The 18,454-nt window shown below is 37.1% G+C and overlaps 1 protein-coding gene across 1 annotated transcript in view; it reads left to right on the top strand.

Annotated features, from left to right (window-relative positions):
* Positions 1-379: 379 nt before the first annotated feature.
* pawr (PRKC, apoptosis, WT1, regulator) overlaps positions 380-18,454 on the top strand; it is an 83,811-nt gene continuing 65,736 nt past the window's right edge. The window contains exon 1 of the mRNA XM_067392198.1: positions 380-1,129. Coding sequence (XP_067248299.1) covers positions 653-1,129 — 477 coding nt within the window. The 5' untranslated portion in view covers positions 380-652. The remainder of the gene's footprint in view (positions 1,130-18,454) is intronic.

Raw genomic sequence — 18,454 nt, 5'->3', positions numbered from 1 at the left:
ATAGAACTTTTACTACACAAATTTAAAGACAATAACGTCTGCACAAATCCCTCATTAACAAATATTCAACATAATACAGTGTCATAGATCACTATTTTCCAGAGACACAAAATTACATGTTAACCTCAAAACTGATTAAATTAAACAAATGTCGATATTCAGATTAAATAAGAAAATTAAAAATAGCACATGGGGCAGGGTAAATTATTTATCGTTTTGACACTTTCTTTTTATTCTGTTTGGGGTTGAAGTAACGACAGGTTTTTATCACTGCCATTCGGCTATTTCCGTTCATATTCGTAACTGCTCGGAAACTCTTCGGAAGAGGGGCAGGACTCAGCGCTGGAGTGCGCCTGTAACTAATCCAGTTCATTCCACCGATCAGTTCACCTGAACTCCTGACGAATGTTCATGCGCGCGCAGGTGAGTTTTACCGGATACTTTCTTTCGAGACAGCACTTACTTGACAGTTTTTGAATGTTTTAAAGCGAGTTAATCACAGTTTGTCAACTTTTAAAGCAGACTTTGTGATTATTTTTTAAAACAATCCAAAAACTTCTAAGGAATGTGGCGGATCTGAACAGCAATACTTGTATACTGTCTGTGTTTACAAAGTGATTTGGGTCGCACGAGACATTCTTAAAAGGAAATCATGGCAACGGGAGGATTTAAATCTAATAGCGCAACAGACTTTCTGGAGGAATGGAAAGCAAAGCGCGAGAAGATGAGAGCAAAGATGCTTGGAGATATCGCCGCCGCCACAGGGAGAAGCACTGAATTAAACAACAACGGCAGCTCGGTCAACTGCGTCTCCTCTTCGCCCTCCTATCCGGTGGCCCGGTCCTCCTCTTTATCCGCTTTGAAGCGGCCGGAGGACGAGCCGAAGACACCCGAGCCGCCCGGGGGAAGCTTGAAGAAGACGCCGGAGAAAGTGAGTGGAGTCCCGCAGGCGGAGAGCTCGAGCCCCGCTGGTGTGGATGACAGCGATAAGGAGAGTCCCACACACAGCAAGAGCAAAGAGAAGAAGGGTTCAGGACCCAGCGCCAGAAAAGGCAAAGGGCAGATCGAGAAAAGGAAGTTAAGAGAGAAGAGGAGATCAACAGGTGTTGTCAGCATACCGTCCAATGAGGTGAGTTCACTTAAAGTTAACCATTTCATCCAGGTAGCATGTTATCAGAGAGTATACTTCCATATTGACTTCAACCACATTTATTTAAGTTGAGAAAGCATGTAAAAAAACTAATATTGCTATTGACACCATGTTGGAGTTGCAACCAAGTAGACCATATGTTTTGTAACTAAAGTATACAAGCATGTTTTTACTGTGGTACCTTTGTACAAAAAATACCATGGTACCTTTTTGAAAGTGATCTTTTGGTTCATTTTTTATGAAGTTGTAACCACATTTATTTGTGTAGCCAGCTTTTTAGCTAATTAAGTATAAAAAACATGGTATTACCATGGTATCAGTTCCATAAAACCAGGGTAATGGTTACTTGGCAATACCATAATACTGAAAGATTGCCATATTATATGCCATTTGCTTGTATGTTAAAGAATGCCATGGTATTACTACCATGCTAGTTTCCAAATAAACCCTATGGTATTATCAATGGCACCATGTCAAAAAACAAAAGTGGTAAAAGTACCACCATAGCATGGTACTTTTGTGTAAATGATCTGTTGGCCCATATACTGAGTTGCAACCATATTTATATAGATAGTATCCTAAATATGTTTTGTAACTAAATTGAAAAATCACTTTTTACCATTGTACAAAAAAGTGGCAATACCATGATACTAAGTGATCTTTCGGTTAACTTTTATGAAGTTGGCATTGTTGCAAGCACAATTATTTGTGTAGACAGCTTGTTAGCCAGGTTTTGTAAATTAAGTAAAAAAACAACAAACAAAAAAACAAGCATAGTGTTATCATGGTACCATGTCCACAAACCATTGTAATGGTTACTTGTCCACGATGCTGAATTAAGGATTGACATATTAATATGCCGTGTATTTACATGTACTTCAAAGAACGCCATGGTATTACCATCATGCTAGTTTCCAAAAAAACATAGTGTTACCATTGGCACCATTTATGTTAAAAGAGACAAGCATGTGTTTACCACTGTACAAAAATCCCTTGCTACTATGTGTTGGCGTTATTGCAACTACATTTGCTATGTAGAGCCATGCCATGAATAGAAAACTTGGAGTTAACTATTTTATCATTCCCCCAAAACACATGACACCTCTTTTGTAAGTGATCTGTTGGTCCATCTGTACAAAACTGGCATTTTTGCAATCACATTTCCTTATATAGACCCAACTCAGCCAAGTTATCTTAAGTAGAAAAAGCTGTAATCTAAAAATCATTCGTTAAATGTCACTCCATCTTGCCACTTCCTTATATAATGTATGTGAAATATCAGTTCAATGCATGTTCTCCGATAAAGCAACAATCACATAAATCAAGACTAAAAGCCAACGAGTCTGATGACTAACAGATTATACATATTTTCTCCATTTCATGATTTATAATGACTGGGTTGCAGAATAACATGGTACGGCTGTTCGTTTAGTTTAAGACACGTCATCAGCTGATCAGTTCACCATAACAATTGGCCTCCAAAACATGCCACTGCTATCTCTCCACTTTCAACCCATCACATTCCCCCACATAAGCAAAGGGAGGCTTGTTAGCACAGTATGCCATTGGCGAACATACTAGAGCTGTGAATGTCTGCATACCACCCAGCTCCACTGCCCTGTGGATAGTTACTGTTGGAGGCTGACCAGTATGTCTGCTTTGGCTGAAGACATCCTGTCATTAGCTTCTTGCGCTGTGCCAAGTTAAAGTAGTTTGGGAAGTGGGCGCAGGCCAAGACTTAATGTTAGGGTGTCTTAGCAAGTATACACACTTGGTATACGCACCATGGTCTCTCCGGGGTTGTTACTGCAAGAATGCTTGTGGGGCAGGGTAAATTATTTATCGTTTTGACACTTTCTTTTTATTCTGTCTGGGGTTGAAGTGAGCATAAGCGAGGGAGCATGCATGCAGTTAGAGCGCTCTATCTAGTGTGTAAGTGTGAAGACAGTTAATAGCTATGACAAGCTGTCTAAACACATTCAGCCAGGGTCCCATCACCTGAAACTATTATTTATGCCTGGTATGGTGTCTGACCGTATGTCTCACACCTCTTGGACATTTCAAGCATGTCCAGTGTCTGCTCAGTTTTGTGAAAATGCACTTACTGTCCTTCCCTGAACAGTTTTGAGCAAAGATAAGCAGACATTGGGATTTTCTGGAGGTTGTTTCCCTGTACTTCCTGCCATGGCTTCAAATTTATAGGGCTCATTGTTCGACCGTGTGCGTTTAGCAGCTTGCTGTGAGTTATCGGTCTCTTTTGGAGCCTCCCACCTCTCTCCCTGAAATCTAAAGTTTGTTTCCCACTGTCATTGTTATGGGGCCCATTAACCTCTGTAAAGGCTGCCTGGAAGTCCAGTTCCAAGTAATTAATGCGCTGTAAAACTCAATAGATTCAGAATATTCAAAACAAAACATTACCTCAAAACATTTAAGTAAACAAACTCTTTTTTTTTTTTTAAGTTTGCAGAACTTAATATTTGTGTGACAAGCGGGGCAGGCCGAGAGCTGTGGAAGCGGCCATCCCAACATAGCACAACATTAAAACACTAATTTGTGTCTCCCTGCAAAAACACACAAAAAGACACTTAATTTCAACATTTATTTTCCTTATATAGTCAAACGCAAAGCGGAATTAGAAAGCTGCTGCAACTCAATCATATTAAGTTCAGCTTACTACAATCACATTTGGAGTTCATGCAACTTTTTTCTATTAAAGGATTAGTTCACTTTCAAATTAAAATTTCCTGATAATTTACTCACCCCCATGTCATCCAAGATGTTCATGTCTTTCTTTCTTCAGTCGAAAAGAAATGAAGGTTTTTGATGAAAACATTCCAGGATTATTCTCCTTATAGTGGATTTCAATGACCTCCAAACAATTGAAGGTCAAAATTAGTTTCATTGCAGCTTAAAAGCGTTCTATGCGATCCCAGACGAGAAATAAGGGTCTTATCTAGTGAAACAATCACTCATTTTCTAAAAAAAAAAAAAAAAAAGTCATATACAATATGCTAGTGCAAGTAATATAACAATTAGTTCAAACTTTGACCTGTGGAGGGCAGTAATACACTTAGCAGTGTCTACACTGCCGGAATTCTAATAGAGAAGAAGAAGAAGAAGAGAGCTAGTTCAAGATGAGCATTTATGGTTAAAACGTATATAATTTTTATTTATTTAATTTTTTTAGAAAATGAGTGATGGTTTCTCTAGATAAGACCCTTGTTCCTCATCTGGGATTGTATAGAATGCTTTGAAGCTGCACTGAAACTGTAATTTTGACCTTCAACCATTTGGAGGCCATTGAAGTCCACTATATGGAGAAAAATTCTGGAATGTTTTCATCAAAAACCTTCATTTCTTTTCGAATGAAGAGAGAAGGACATGAACATCTTGGATGACATGGGGGTGAGTAAATTACCAGGAAAATTTAATTTGTAAGTGAACTAATCATTTAAGTACACTTAACGTTCATTAATATTTGAGTGAACCAAACTCATTTCATTTCATTAATTTCGCTGTTCGGATTTACAGTGTGAGTAATTCATGAGCAAACTGAGCAATCCGTTGCAGACATCTAAGCGGACTTCAGACGTCTGTATATGTGTATATCCCACTGTAACTTTAATCCATAACGTGTTTGTTTAGTATTATAGATCTGAAAGTTCATATCATCAGCCAGAACATTTGATAAATGTTCTTTTGCTATGTGTGTTTAGCTAGGGTGACTGAAAAGTTTGTTTTAATTTCAGAGTGTTTGGGCCAGCGCAGCTCTAATAAACGCAAATGCTATTGTTTGACATCTGGCCGAGTCTCAAACTCCTCACGACCCGTTTGTAGATAAAAGCCCCCATGTCCTGTCGTCTTGGCGGTTCAAATTCCAAATCCAGCATAAACAGCGACATTCTCTACTTTATAGGCCATGAAATCTCTTTATGCTGGAGAACTGGGAATGAACCTGGATTAGATTGACCATCAGTAGGGGGGATCATTTAAAATTGTGTCCCAGTTGGATGGAATTCACAACCTTGAGAAATAAATATTTATTTGGATTATTTCTTGCTGAAGGAGTTGCTAGTTGCAATGAGCCAGGTCGTTTTTCACTCTCTGAGCACATAAAGCTTGACTAGGCCTACATACGGCAATGTTGAAAGAGATCATACCTTAATGTTTACATTGTGAAGCCTTTGGGAGTTTGATGTATATCTGACATTTGAACAGGAAACCTGGACTAACTGGCAAATGTTTGGCTTTGGCAGCAGTCATGTGGATGAAAAACAGTCCTTAACGTTCCTTATCTTCTGCTTCTAGTGACCTGTATGATCTGGTTAACCAAGCAAGATTCTCGTACAAGCAAATCAAGACTAGAGGAAAGCACTGTTTTCTTTTACAACTTGTGGACTGCTGTGTTTTAAACCTGCGGTTGTTGATCTACTTATTGTTAGCAGTCAGTGACCTGTTGTTAAATGTCAAAATATTGGCACCTTGGTTAACTGCCATTGTTTAATGTCAAACATAAAATTTTGGTTTTGTAATTTTATGGCAGTTTACATTTGCCTCGTTGGCAATAATCCACTGTCTGGAATGAGACATTGCCGCCTAAACGAGCATGGGGCGGCATGTTTTACAGTCACTACTTTTTCCAAACAAGGTCACATCGACACTACAAATACCTTTGAGATTCAGTCATGGGTAAGCAAGGTAATCAAGCACTTATTAGCTTGGTCCTTCAGTCTTTCTGCTTTTGTTTTTAGAACATTCCAGGCTATATACCAAGCATAGTGGAGTATTTCTGCTAATCCTTTCAACAAAGGAAATTCCTGCATTTATTTGTTACCACCGATATTTGTGTTAGAGGCTACACTGCATTCCCGCATCCTCCTCCAGAGCTGTATTGTCATTAAGTGGGAATTATGAGAACTGGAAGGGAAAACTTGAAAGTCTTGATCAAACAAGGTAGGGTCTCAGTTTACACTCAGGGTCCTGCTACGAGCCATGGGCTCTGGGAAGTTCCCTTAGAAGTCAGCCCTTGTTAATGTACTGCTCAACAGTCAAAGCATGATGTACTACATCCATTTAACTGTCGGACCAAATCAGCACACATAATCGAAAGCTGGAATGCACTGAGACCAAGGGCTCCCTGTACTGGTCCTCTGAGCGGTCAGATTACATTTCGCTCTGTCTTATTTAGCTGTCTGGTCTTTTCAAGCATGCCGCAGAGTCAGACGGACTCACTTTCAGTTCAGAATTTATGCTCTTCCTTGTTTATGATGCATGACTGGCATTGCCATTTTCCACAGTTCTTTCTCTACGAGCCACAATCGATTCGGTCGTAATGACGCCAATAAGATGACAGCGCCACCTTTTGCATTTGGATTCATCTCTTTGGAACAGAACGGTCACGGTGTGCACATGAATTAGGTAGCTGTTAGATTGTGACAGTCGAGTGTTCATCACTCTTCCTGATTGGTGTAGACGGTGTTTATGTATGAACTCTATAAATAGCCCATTGCGGTTTTTGTTTAGACTTGCTCTTTTTGTTTGCTTGAGAAATATCTCAGTGCTTTGTCAGCGTCACAGTGACGCATTGCTCCAGATTGAGTCGTCACTTATTAACGTGCACCTTAGAGAATGGACTAGATGACCTGCTCCCCGTGCGGCCCCACTCTTATCTAATATACTTGTCTGTGTTTGAGTGGTTGCTGCTTAGTTCAATATTTGAAGCCTTTGGTATCAATGGGCAGAGTTCAAAAGAGGAAAGAGTAAGTTGTATAACCTCTACTGAGATAGGCAATCAGTGTTGGGGAAGTTAATTTAAAGCTGTTGCTTCCCAAGCTACTCATGATTAAATTACAATCAAACCAATCAAAGTGGCCTTTTAACATGCGTTTTAACCATGTGCGACACAATAAGCGGTAAGCAATAAAAGGCATGTTAATAAACAGATGTTTTTTGGTTCTAACCAAGCTCAACAAATGAGGGACACTACTTTTTGTTGGTTGGTTGGTTTCTTTTTCTGCAGTGTTGCACTGGGTAGTCCTGCCCACACTAAAATGTCACGGAAGTACTGCTCCTCGTCTATACTAATTAACTAATATGGATGAGAAGAGACTAATTAAGTATTTTAATTTTTGTTTTGTCTTGCAGTTTTTTCATGTTCACTCTTGTCATGTTGTGCATAATGGGGTCTATATAGCAGTTAGCTTTACTTCAAGCTTCTAACAAAAAGTAGCAAAACTTTCTATTCATCAAAGAATCTTGAGGGAAAATATAATATATATCATATCATATATCATATTATATATTATATAGTTTTTCTTTTTTTAATAAATCTGCAAAAATGTCAACAATTCTGTGTTTTTCTGTCAATATGGGGTGCTGTGTGTACAGTAATGAGGAAAAAAAAAAAACTTAAATGATTTTAGCAAACGGCTGCAATATAACAAAGAGTGAAAAATTTAAGGGGGTCTGAATACTTTCCGTACCCACTGTGTATATATATTTCCACAAAAATATCAAGCAGCTGTTTATAACATTGATAAAAGTAAGGTAGTTGAGCAAAAAAAAGAGTATATTAGAATGATTTCTGAAGGATCTATTCTATTCAAATAGAAAAAAAGTTTTAAATTGTAATATTTTATCTCAGCTTTATTGTTTTACTGTATTTTTTTGATCAAATAAATACAGCACTGTTGAGCATAAGTGACTTCTTTCAAAAACATTAAAAAAATCTTACCAAGCACACATTTTGGACAGTAGTGTATTTTATATTTAATGTATTGTTAGAGATAAATATATAATGACAAAAATGTAAAATGTATTATAAATATAATAATTTTACAGATCAATTTACACTAAATACAACTAAATAGCACCAGAATTGTTAAAGCATTTTTTTAACCGAACAAAGCAGTTCACTTTAATGAATTGAACTTGGCAATGTTACATACAACATGGAGGGTGTGTTTGATTATTACAATGTGCATTTGACATAGCATTTTGTCACACTACACCACAGTGCTTTGGAAAAGATGCTCGTTTCTGGAAATTTTGAAAACAGCTGAGCTATTCTGATGGTCTACTGAAAAACTACTTAGGTTAGTAGCATAGCTACTTATAGTGCTGGGTAATAACTGTAACACTTTCTCATTCATATTCAACAGGGAGGGCCATTGGCCAGTAGGACAATTTTTATTTGATGTGTATTTTACCAGAAAGTGCAGAACACTTGGAGAGAGACGCCAGCATGTTTTGAATGATATCGGCTCACATTTTGTCACACAATGATTATTTACACGACTGGCTGTTAGCTTTGATTGTGTGTGAGCAGAAACAATGGTTATAAAACGGAGTGGATTTGGCCATTAGTTGTTTGTGAACATTCCTTTCAGCAAGGCGCTCTGTATGAGTCAGTGGTAAAACCAGGCCACTCTGCGTGATTAGGCATTAGCCTGTCTGCTTGCATTCACCATTGCACAAGACAAACCTGCTCGCTTTTTGCTTTCTATTTTTCTTTTCTTACTTTCATCCTTTGATCCCTTTCCCTCCATCTCTCATCTCTCACTGTGTCTGTTTTCTCTTTCTGTCATGTGGTGTAAAGCGTGCTGATAGGTTGGTATTTCAAGATCTCAAATCAGTTTCACCTGATGCAAGATACTTGTTTATTGTAGAAGCAAAAGGCACAAACACAGAAAACAATGTAAGGTTGAGTCATTATTACAGTATAGTTCTTATCTTCAGAGAAGTGCTTTTAGAATTCATGCAGTATTCTGGTTAAGGCAGTTTAAAATGAACCATTATTGTTAAACTTTGGTATGTAACTTGTCCCACACTGTTATGAACAAATCCATTTTTTTTCCCCCAAATTTTCAGTTTTATTTTATTTTGGACTCCATTTTAATGGTTCAATTAAATTTTAGTAATCAAAAAGTATCTCTAATTAATAGAAATAATGAAACGTATCCAGTTTATTAACAATATATTAAAAGTTTAACAAAAAAATAAAAAAATTTAGGGCCCTATGATCTACGTTTTATTCTTTCCACTCAAAGTTATATTTTTACCAAATTCTGTTTTCTGTTGTAACTTTTCTGGATTCCATTTTAATGGTTCAATTAAATTTTAATAATCAAAAAGCATGTCTAATTAATTGAATTCTTAAAAACAAAATGTATTAATTAAAAAGTTTTTTTCAGAAATTCTGTTCTGTATTTTTTTTTTTTACTTTTCCGGCAATCAAATGAACGCATACCATTTCATTTATATTTTAATCATGAATTTATTTATTTTTTATTTTTTGTCAAACAATGTGCTGCACAACAGCTTTACTGTTAAAATTAAAACATGGAAGAAAAACTAAGATTATTCCTTAAAAAGATAGTTTTAATAATTTATTATTACACTAATATGTTTCCGCCAAGTTAAATCAAACTTTTATTTTGACGGGTTGCTAAGAGTTTTGAGTTTCTCTGTGTTTATGATGATAAACACAGAGAAGCGGTTAAATGCTGATGAAGCATTTAACGATTAAATGCTCAAACGAAGCGGTTAAATGCTGATGAAGTGATTTTCGGAGCGGCTCTGGATATGAATTTTGTCGTTTATGTCCTCATATAGTGAGGCGACACCGCGAGCGTCGCACATGCTTCAGTGTGTGCGCGCGTGAGGTAATTAAACCGCGATTCATTTCAGATGCACACAGATACGCAGGATTCATATTTAAATAGTCTATTTGTGGTTGAATATTCACGGACATTAGTCTATATCGCGATTTGATTTAAGTGTACTGACCTGCTTTTTATTCATTCATCAAAAAATTGACAAATTCTGTGACATTCCACGTTATATTTTTTTAAATTCCATTTTTATGACTGGATTCCGCGTTTTCTGCATTGTGGAAATCATAGGGCCCTAACAAATATCTATCTCAAATTAGGATTGTTGTGGAAAGATGGAGTGACACCATTGTTTTCTGTCGAATGCACAGTGGTGATGTGTTGTTCAGGATGGAGGGTCTAGCTAGCCTCTGTTTTGTTTGATAACACTTCAAACGTCAACAGGAAGTTACTCCACCCAGGATCACTTAGAGCACCTTTAAGAACAAAAGTGTCTATAGGCTAAACTGATTATCATTGATATTGCTTTTCTAATTTATTCTTATGATTTTTGGTTGCCGTATGATAAAATGGGTGAAAAATACTATACACTTACATTGAAGGAGAGCCCTGAGCTATATCTAGAGAACTGAATATCATAGAGGCTTCGATGTGGACTCTTCTGAGCACTCATAAAAACCCTGGCAACTACTTAGCAGCACCCTTGAAACCACCCAAAACACTGTAGCAACTGCATAGCAACACACCAAAATCCAATCAGAACACCAAAGCAATTTCATAGCAATTCCTTGGCTTCCCACAACACCCTAGCTCAGTGGTGGTGAGTTTTCAAAGACAAGCGCCATTCCAAGTCGCTTTCATATTCTTGTCAGTACACTCAAGGCTTTGTCATCATAGTTATGAGTTCTCCAGAATGCCGCTTGATGCCACATCTCTATGGTTACACCTTAGACTTTGATCTCAAATAAGTGTTTGCATTGTTGCCAAGCTATGACGCTGAATGCTAGTGAGGCATTAAAATAAAACTTAGCATTTCTCCTTGGTCTCCTTGTTTTGAGTCACATTACTGAGTAATAGCCCTGAAGAGTGTGCAGAGTAATCAAGAAACCTGAACTTTTATCAGTGTATGCATTCCTAAGCTTGATTTTAAGGATTTAAGTTGATTTTTCCTTCATTAAAGTCGCATTTATGTCTTGACTCTGCTTGTTAACTGTTAAGATTTGTTTGAGCCAAGGTCTTAAAGAATGTGAATCATTTCTAAGGTCCACAACTTCTCCCATACCTTGTATCTCAATGTTTGAGGAAGTCAAATACAGTCCCAATCTGCTCTGAGGACGAGTATGTGGACACATCAAAAGACAAGCAAATAGCAGAGAGAGACTCTTTAAAATGTAACCGACAAACTCAGAACTGAATGCCTAGAGGAAACGTGCCACCTAAAGCCTATGAAATTATCACCAATCCAAGAATTGTCTAAAAGAACAATGGTTTAGTTTCCACAGGGTTATCCTTTGCAGGATGAACCTGTAGTTTTCTTGGAATGAATTTTGCATGACCATTGAAGTAGTCCTGGAATGCCCCATTCTCATGCTGCCTTCTTTCTTGGCAAAATGTCTTGAAAATATTTTGTCAATATCCAACAAATTTTGAATAAAATATAGCAACCTATTTACTGGTAACCACACAAACAATACCCGTGCTACGTTGGCCTAACTACTTATATAGTCTGTTAGCTTGCTGATGATTCCAGAATTTCAGTCAAATAAATTAAATTTTCACTGTGGAAAATACACACAATATGCATCAAATTGTTATTTATATTCATAAATGTACATGACTTGTACAGGCAAGAGAGCAATAGTAATAGTAAGATGCTGTAGTAAAAACGAATAAAACTTGACATTCACTACAGCAATGGCTCTTCTCCAGAATGTTTATGGTACAACTTGGAAAATTGGGTATCAAAATGATCTTCAAGTTTCTTAGTTGTAAAATACCAATGTCCAATAGGTTGTTTGCATATGACGTCAGTGCTGCAGCTGGAGGGCAGGGAGTGATTTTTCTATATAGGAATCCTATTACAAACTCAATTCCTATGTTTTGCGCCATTTATGGTTGCTCAAATCGAGAAACCACAGTGAGCTTTTAACGTTTATGTAACTTATTGTTTTTTAACTTTAAAAGTTGTCACCTTTTTATAGCGTTTTGCGTCTGCTGATACTGAAATGGATATGGATACCTGCTTACCTTTTTTTGTTTTTCACTTGGTTAAATATTCACCTTCTTCATGGTATCATTTGCAGGGAAGAGAAGATATTTTATCCCATTGCATGATCATTTGGTGTTTTCACTTCAGTTTTGTAGAATTCTGTTCACGATGTTGATCTGGTTACCATGAAAACAGTGTAATGCGCTGCTGCTTCATCCATCATATCGTAGAAAAACAAAAAAATACATGTTCAACAAGCTGACAGAAGTCGATCCATATCTTTGTTGGAAGGGTGTAAAAGTAAATGTAGTTTTAATCTTTGTAAATTTTTCCATGTAGTCACGGAGGAGAATCAAAGGGTCACGTTCAGCAAACAGATGCCAACACACTGTATTTTTTGCATTTATTTCAACAAATGACAATCAAAATGAAACCCATAGAGGCTTGTGAACAGTTTTGAAGTGGCTGCGTACAAGTTATACTCATTTACAAGCTGAGTGAGTGTCATACTCGCAAATGTAATGTTAATTATTAAACCAAAACAAAATACAAAACTTTCAAAAACACTCAGCTATGTGATTTATGTTATTGTGAGATAGGCAGTGGGTTCAATCAGTGACATTATTAGATTTGCTATACGGCATCTTCCCGTCTCCTCCTCGACCTGCTTCCCTTAGTGTGTTTTTACACATAGAAAAGGCGGAAATTGTATTACACTGTCCAGTTTTTTCCCTGAACGATGATGTGAGCTCCTGTTGCAATTCTCGATTCAGCATGAATGACCTACAATGGCGACATTTTTCACAATCATGACAGAAAATCAAAATACTGCCCTAAACTCATTAATGTTAGCAGAAAGGGCAGCACGATATAAACACATAAGACTAGAATGAAAAACGGTGTGACGACAGCTTTACATTCTCTAAATCTACGACCTCGATGGCAGTCAAGTCTTTAAATTCAGTAGAAAAATCACTCCTCTTCATAACATAAGGACCACGTCCAACATATGTTGTGATTTTCTGTTTATACCTTTCTAAATCAGCACAGTACGTCTTTTTCTCCATTTCTTCCATTCTAAATTTCACTGCTTGCCGTCCACCTGAATTGCAAACAACCTATTTCCAACTAGGAAATGATCGTACAAACCTACCATAAGACATGAAGGCAGCATCAGTGTTCTCTTAATGTCCTGCTATTGGGCTTTGTTCTGCTTGCTTGGCTGTTTCTCGACCCATTCACTGAATTGTCCTTCAGTTGTTGTGCAAGTTTCTATGCTTGTGGCATTCACTTTTATCAGTCCTCACTGTGTGATTGGACAACTGCTTGAATATGCCTTTCACCTTGACAGCCTCAAGGTCTTGTTTTGTGCCCTTGTACGGGCCTTGCCTTTTAACCTCTAGACCACAGTTGACGTGAGAGGTTAGTGGGTCAACTCCGTAGTCAACACCTGCTAATCTTCTGGCCTTCCAGAAGCGTGAGTCAGAAAAGGCTCCAAAGATAACAATCAGGAGCAGAGCCTTTGTTCCCAAAACATTGGTTTTCCTTTGCAGCAGGGGATGCGTTTAGGGTGCTCTGGCAGCTGTACGTCATTGCCTGGAATATCAGTGATTACATTTTTGCTGCAGATTAAATATGGTGTTTTAGAAATGGCATGTTGTCAACTTGTCAACCAAACAACTGTGGCATCAGGTGCAGGAATGTTGAAAATGTTCACACACCCAGGGCTGAGCACCGTTTATGGTCATAAGTGACAGGTAACTTCTTGCCTACAGGATTGTGTTGTTTTGTGGTAGGCCTTCTCATGAAGTGCTAATGAAATTAAAAAGGCCCCCATTTTTTTTCAATTCAATGGTTCTTTTTATTTCAAAGAGCAACTTTGTCTTTATACTTTTTGAGGAAAGATTAAAAGATTCTCCATTTTAGTACTCCATTGTGTACTTCACCAATGCCTTTTAAATGTTTAAAACCACTTGGTGCAGTCCTGCTATATAATGTCTCATTTTCATGATCCAATTAATTCCCAATTCCCTACGTCTTTTCTTTCTGAAATGTCATATTAAGGTAGTACAATGGGTTGTGAATGCCTTATCAATTTGACTCAAAATTGTTGTTTTTTCTAGACCCTATTAAAAGATGCATACTCAACTGACTTGAGGCCTGAACAACTTCTCAGTTGATCCTTCTTGCTTCATTCCATGTTAGTACTCACCATTAATATGAATTCTCCATGTTGATCATGCTACCTGAAAAAATTGTGCCAACAAAATTGCAGCAGAACTTGACTCTTCAGCAATCTGTTCAAAGTAAAACAAATCATTGTAGGCTGTAGGTTTGGTCTGTTTCAAACTGATTTGTGTCTTATTTTTGGTGTCCTTTTATTCAAATGAACTAGCATCGCTTGGGATCACAGGGTCAGATATGCAGTGAGTGATCCACCCTTATTTGGCATGTTGCTCTGATGATTGACAGGGTTGATATTCCAGATCGTTGTTGTTGTCCAGAGAGAGAGGGAGATTTGTATCCTGCTTAGTAATCGACTGCAAATAATTGACATTTAAGGTTAAAGTTTGGGAATTTCCCCTTTTCTCCCATTTCATTTCCTCTCCTACTGTAACTTAAACCTCCCTTTAAACTTCACTTTACTTTGTCTAAAAGTTTCATCTTGGATAATAGGCTTTCAGTTATTTCAAGTTTCCAGTTGATTTTTGTTTTTCTTCTAGCTCATTTATTTTTTATTTTTTTTGTCAAGTATTCTGCGTTCTGGTACTAGCTGTCCTTTCTGCATTGAGAGTCAGGCTCTAAATGATCCATAACCATCACACAACCCTTGGATTTTCATCACGATCGTATTGATCCTAAAGGCTTTATTTTGCATTCTTCTCTCAGCTTTTCATTTTTCTCCCCATCCTCCTCTCCTCAACCTCTCTTTGTTGACTCTGCTGTTGGAGTGTGGACTTGATTAACCTTCAAACAAACATGTTTATTCTTGTCTACTTATCCTAATTGTAAAGTTTTTCAAATTCTCTTTCACTGTTCTCGTTTCACCCCCAATTAGAAACAAACCTGCCTACATTTGGTTATTTACAGACCAGTTACTATGTCATTGTGGCTTAAAGTCGGCATGAAATTGAAATCTGCCTCCATCCAATCAACAACCAATGGATGGAAATAAGTCTTTGCACTACATATTTTTTTTCTTTTTTGATATTCCATTTCACTTGGATGTACAGTATGTCAAATACAAAAGAAAAGGACTGTCACTACTTCTGCTGCATTGTGACTTTTAAAAATGTAACTTCTATTCCAAAACCTAGTGATCTTCCTATGAAGAAGAATGCAATTCCATGTTTATTAGCCCCTTTCACACAGAGCGTTGATCCCAGAAAATTGCCGTAGAATTAGAGTGCCTTCTGTGTGAACGCAAACACGTCCCGGGATTGATTCCGGGACGGGGACCTAGTACCATTGCTGGGATCAATCCTGGATCATGCCCTGTGTGAACAAAAGGCAGGACCAATGTTGTTAGGCAGGGGTCTCCAAGCTCGGTCCTGCAAAGTTTAGCTCCAACCCCAATTAAACAAGCTAATCAAGGTAAATGTAAATATATATATATATATATATATATATATATATATATATATATATATATATAATATATATAATATATATAATATATATATATATATATATATATATATATATAATATATATATATATATATTATATATATATTATATATATATTATATATATATTATATATATATATATATATATATATATATATATATATATATATATATATATATATATATATATATATATATATATATATATATATATATATATATAAAATGTGTTTAATACTAAAAGCATCAATTAATAAAACTAGTAATTGAACTTAAATTTAACTGTTTTCTTCTTTTTAATATTTAAGTATGTGCTCTTTATTTTTATATTATTGCCTATTTAGCTTAGCAACATGTTAAAGTCAGACTCTATTGAAATCAATTTCGATCCACTTCTTCTGTCTCACTATTATGTAGTGTTCCAGGGGTGCGTTTCCCGAAAGCATCGTTGGTGAACTATGGTCGTAAGTCCCATTGAACTCTATTGGTAACGACGGAACTTACGACCATAGTTCTCTTTGGGAAACGCACCCCAGATTGGTAAATTATAAGTTTTTATGATGGTTAGGTTAGTACCTTTTGAAGGCATCTGCCTATGTAGGCAGTAGGAAATTCACTATGTTTTGGAACAGTGAAATGAACTGCACTGTCTAGTAAACACAGACTGACTATGTGGTTTATGTCTAAATGAGAGAGGAGGACAGGGAATGAGAGACCCAAACATTTATCCCCTCAACTGGGACAGAGCCAATGACAACTAAATCACCAGAGTCAGGGTATGCGACAGACAACAGCAATAATATAATATTACATTCACTCACAACATTTACTTCTGTGTCAGACGCTAGCCAGATGACCTTATATACTTCCTCTAATAAAGTTACTGTCCTTCGTTTACATCTGCTAATGGAAAAATGAGTTTTATTATTGGAGAGATGACTTGGGCCTATTTACATTATCAGTCTCTGTTTATTATAATAGCAGTGGCTAATGTCATAGCAGAGATTTGCTAATACCTTTTGTTTTAGCGTTCTTCTAGCTATTGCTTACAATCTGACTGGAAAATAATTACGCGCCTTGCGTGTGATTCATTCATAATTATGTTTTGACTGTTTTCTGTCATCTTTTTTAAGGTTTGGTAAGCATAAAGAAGTTGTTGGCCTGTGATAGCTAGGGATTGTGTGCTTAACTATACAAATGTGAGCACACTAATGTAACCAGTGGGCGTTAATTACCCACTGCAACCAAAGGAAGACCAGCTGCGTTTTAGCTAGACATGCATTAAGAGACAAACGCAATCCCGACCATGAGATCGCAGTTAGTCTTCACCTCAGGTATGCCCTTCTGAGCGTTACCATGCCAACGAAGTGTTGCATTGCTCACATTGCCGTGGAGGTGCTTGGTCTTCACCTCTCCCAGCATTCTGATTGGATGGGGTTGCTAATACCCAGACACGATTTGAAGGTGACTCATGCTTCTGTGTCTGTTAATGTTGGAACACAATGGGCTCCATACACAGAGGCCCTCTGTGGGGAGGGCCAAGCATGCTCCAACGGTCCCAGCCCAAACCGCTGATTAACACTGGCCTGAATCTGAGAAAGCACGTGGAATGCTCTTCGGCTTGCCTGGTATGCAGGTGTATTGTCTGATTTTTATTATTTTTTTTTCTCTGTTCGTTGATGGTAGCTTTACTGACAGACGTGGAGAGGATTTGTACTACATTGTCCTCTGTTTGAAATAATGTGTTTCTGTACTTTTCAGCAAGATGAATCACTAAAATGAGAGCATTGATTGTAGGACAACCTGTTTGCCACATGCTAGATTTTTCGAGGAAAAATACATTTTTACAGAGTCCTTTCTTTACGCATGGTGCATCATCCTACACCAGGATTTACTAGTTGATCAGATGACTTTAACCCCTGTCTGCTGTAATACTGAGAGTACAAGCTGAAGTGTGCTTTTCTAAATTGCTTCTGATGTAAGTTAGCTGATGTATTGTGCACTGGACAGAATGGACAGAATATACTATGTTTACATGCACTAAAAGTCCCCCTGTAGTGAAAATCAAGTTTGTAATGTTGCTCATATGTCTATCTGGTGTTTTTAAAATGCTTTAAACATGTGCAAATTCATAAGTCAACGCCATTGCTGAGTATTTTCTCTGTAAAACTGCAGTGATCTAAAGATGGTCTTAAACCCGTGCTTTGAAATCGCTGTTGTTTCTGATGTTACAAACTACCTTCTAACCAATCACATCAACGTGCTGGTGGTCTTTAGCATATCATTAACTAACCGGAGTCTCAAAAGGTTATCCCAGTATATTTTTCTGTTGATATGAAAAATCAGGTAGATTTAGCAAAATAGCAAGTGTATGATGTATATTACGATGTTATGATTAACTATATATGCCTTTCTCCACTGACGTTCTTAGTTCAAAGCGTTTTTAAGGATACTGAATGTAAGAAGGCCGCTGTCTCACTCGTGAATATGAACATGGTTTGTGTAACATTAGCAACACATTATTAGCTGTTTGATAATGTATTCAAGCAAAATGCTAGTAGTCATATTAATTACTGTTATGAGTTCGACGTGCAGCGTTTACCTCAGTAAGTTGACCGAGTGGATCTCATCTGAGCTCGAGTGAGTGGAGGCGGGGCTAATTATCATATTCATAGATCAGTGTATATTAAATGAAGCAAGGGAGTAGAGTTACATTCAAGCTATTTTAAGGCATTAAGATTTTTTTCATAGGAAAAAAACATTTAAATATCTAATTTTGGTGATAAAAGATGAGTTTTAAGGGATAAAATTATTGACTACAGTGGGACCTTAAAAAGACTTATTTCAACTGTA

The sequence above is a fragment of the Chanodichthys erythropterus genome, chromosome 8, assembly GCF_024489055.1.
Source record: "Chanodichthys erythropterus isolate Z2021 chromosome 8, ASM2448905v1, whole genome shotgun sequence".
Classification (NCBI taxonomy): domain Eukaryota; kingdom Metazoa; phylum Chordata; class Actinopteri; order Cypriniformes; family Xenocyprididae; genus Chanodichthys; species Chanodichthys erythropterus.
Note: the sequence above shows the minus strand (reverse complement) of the source record. Positions and strands in the feature narration are given on the sequence as shown.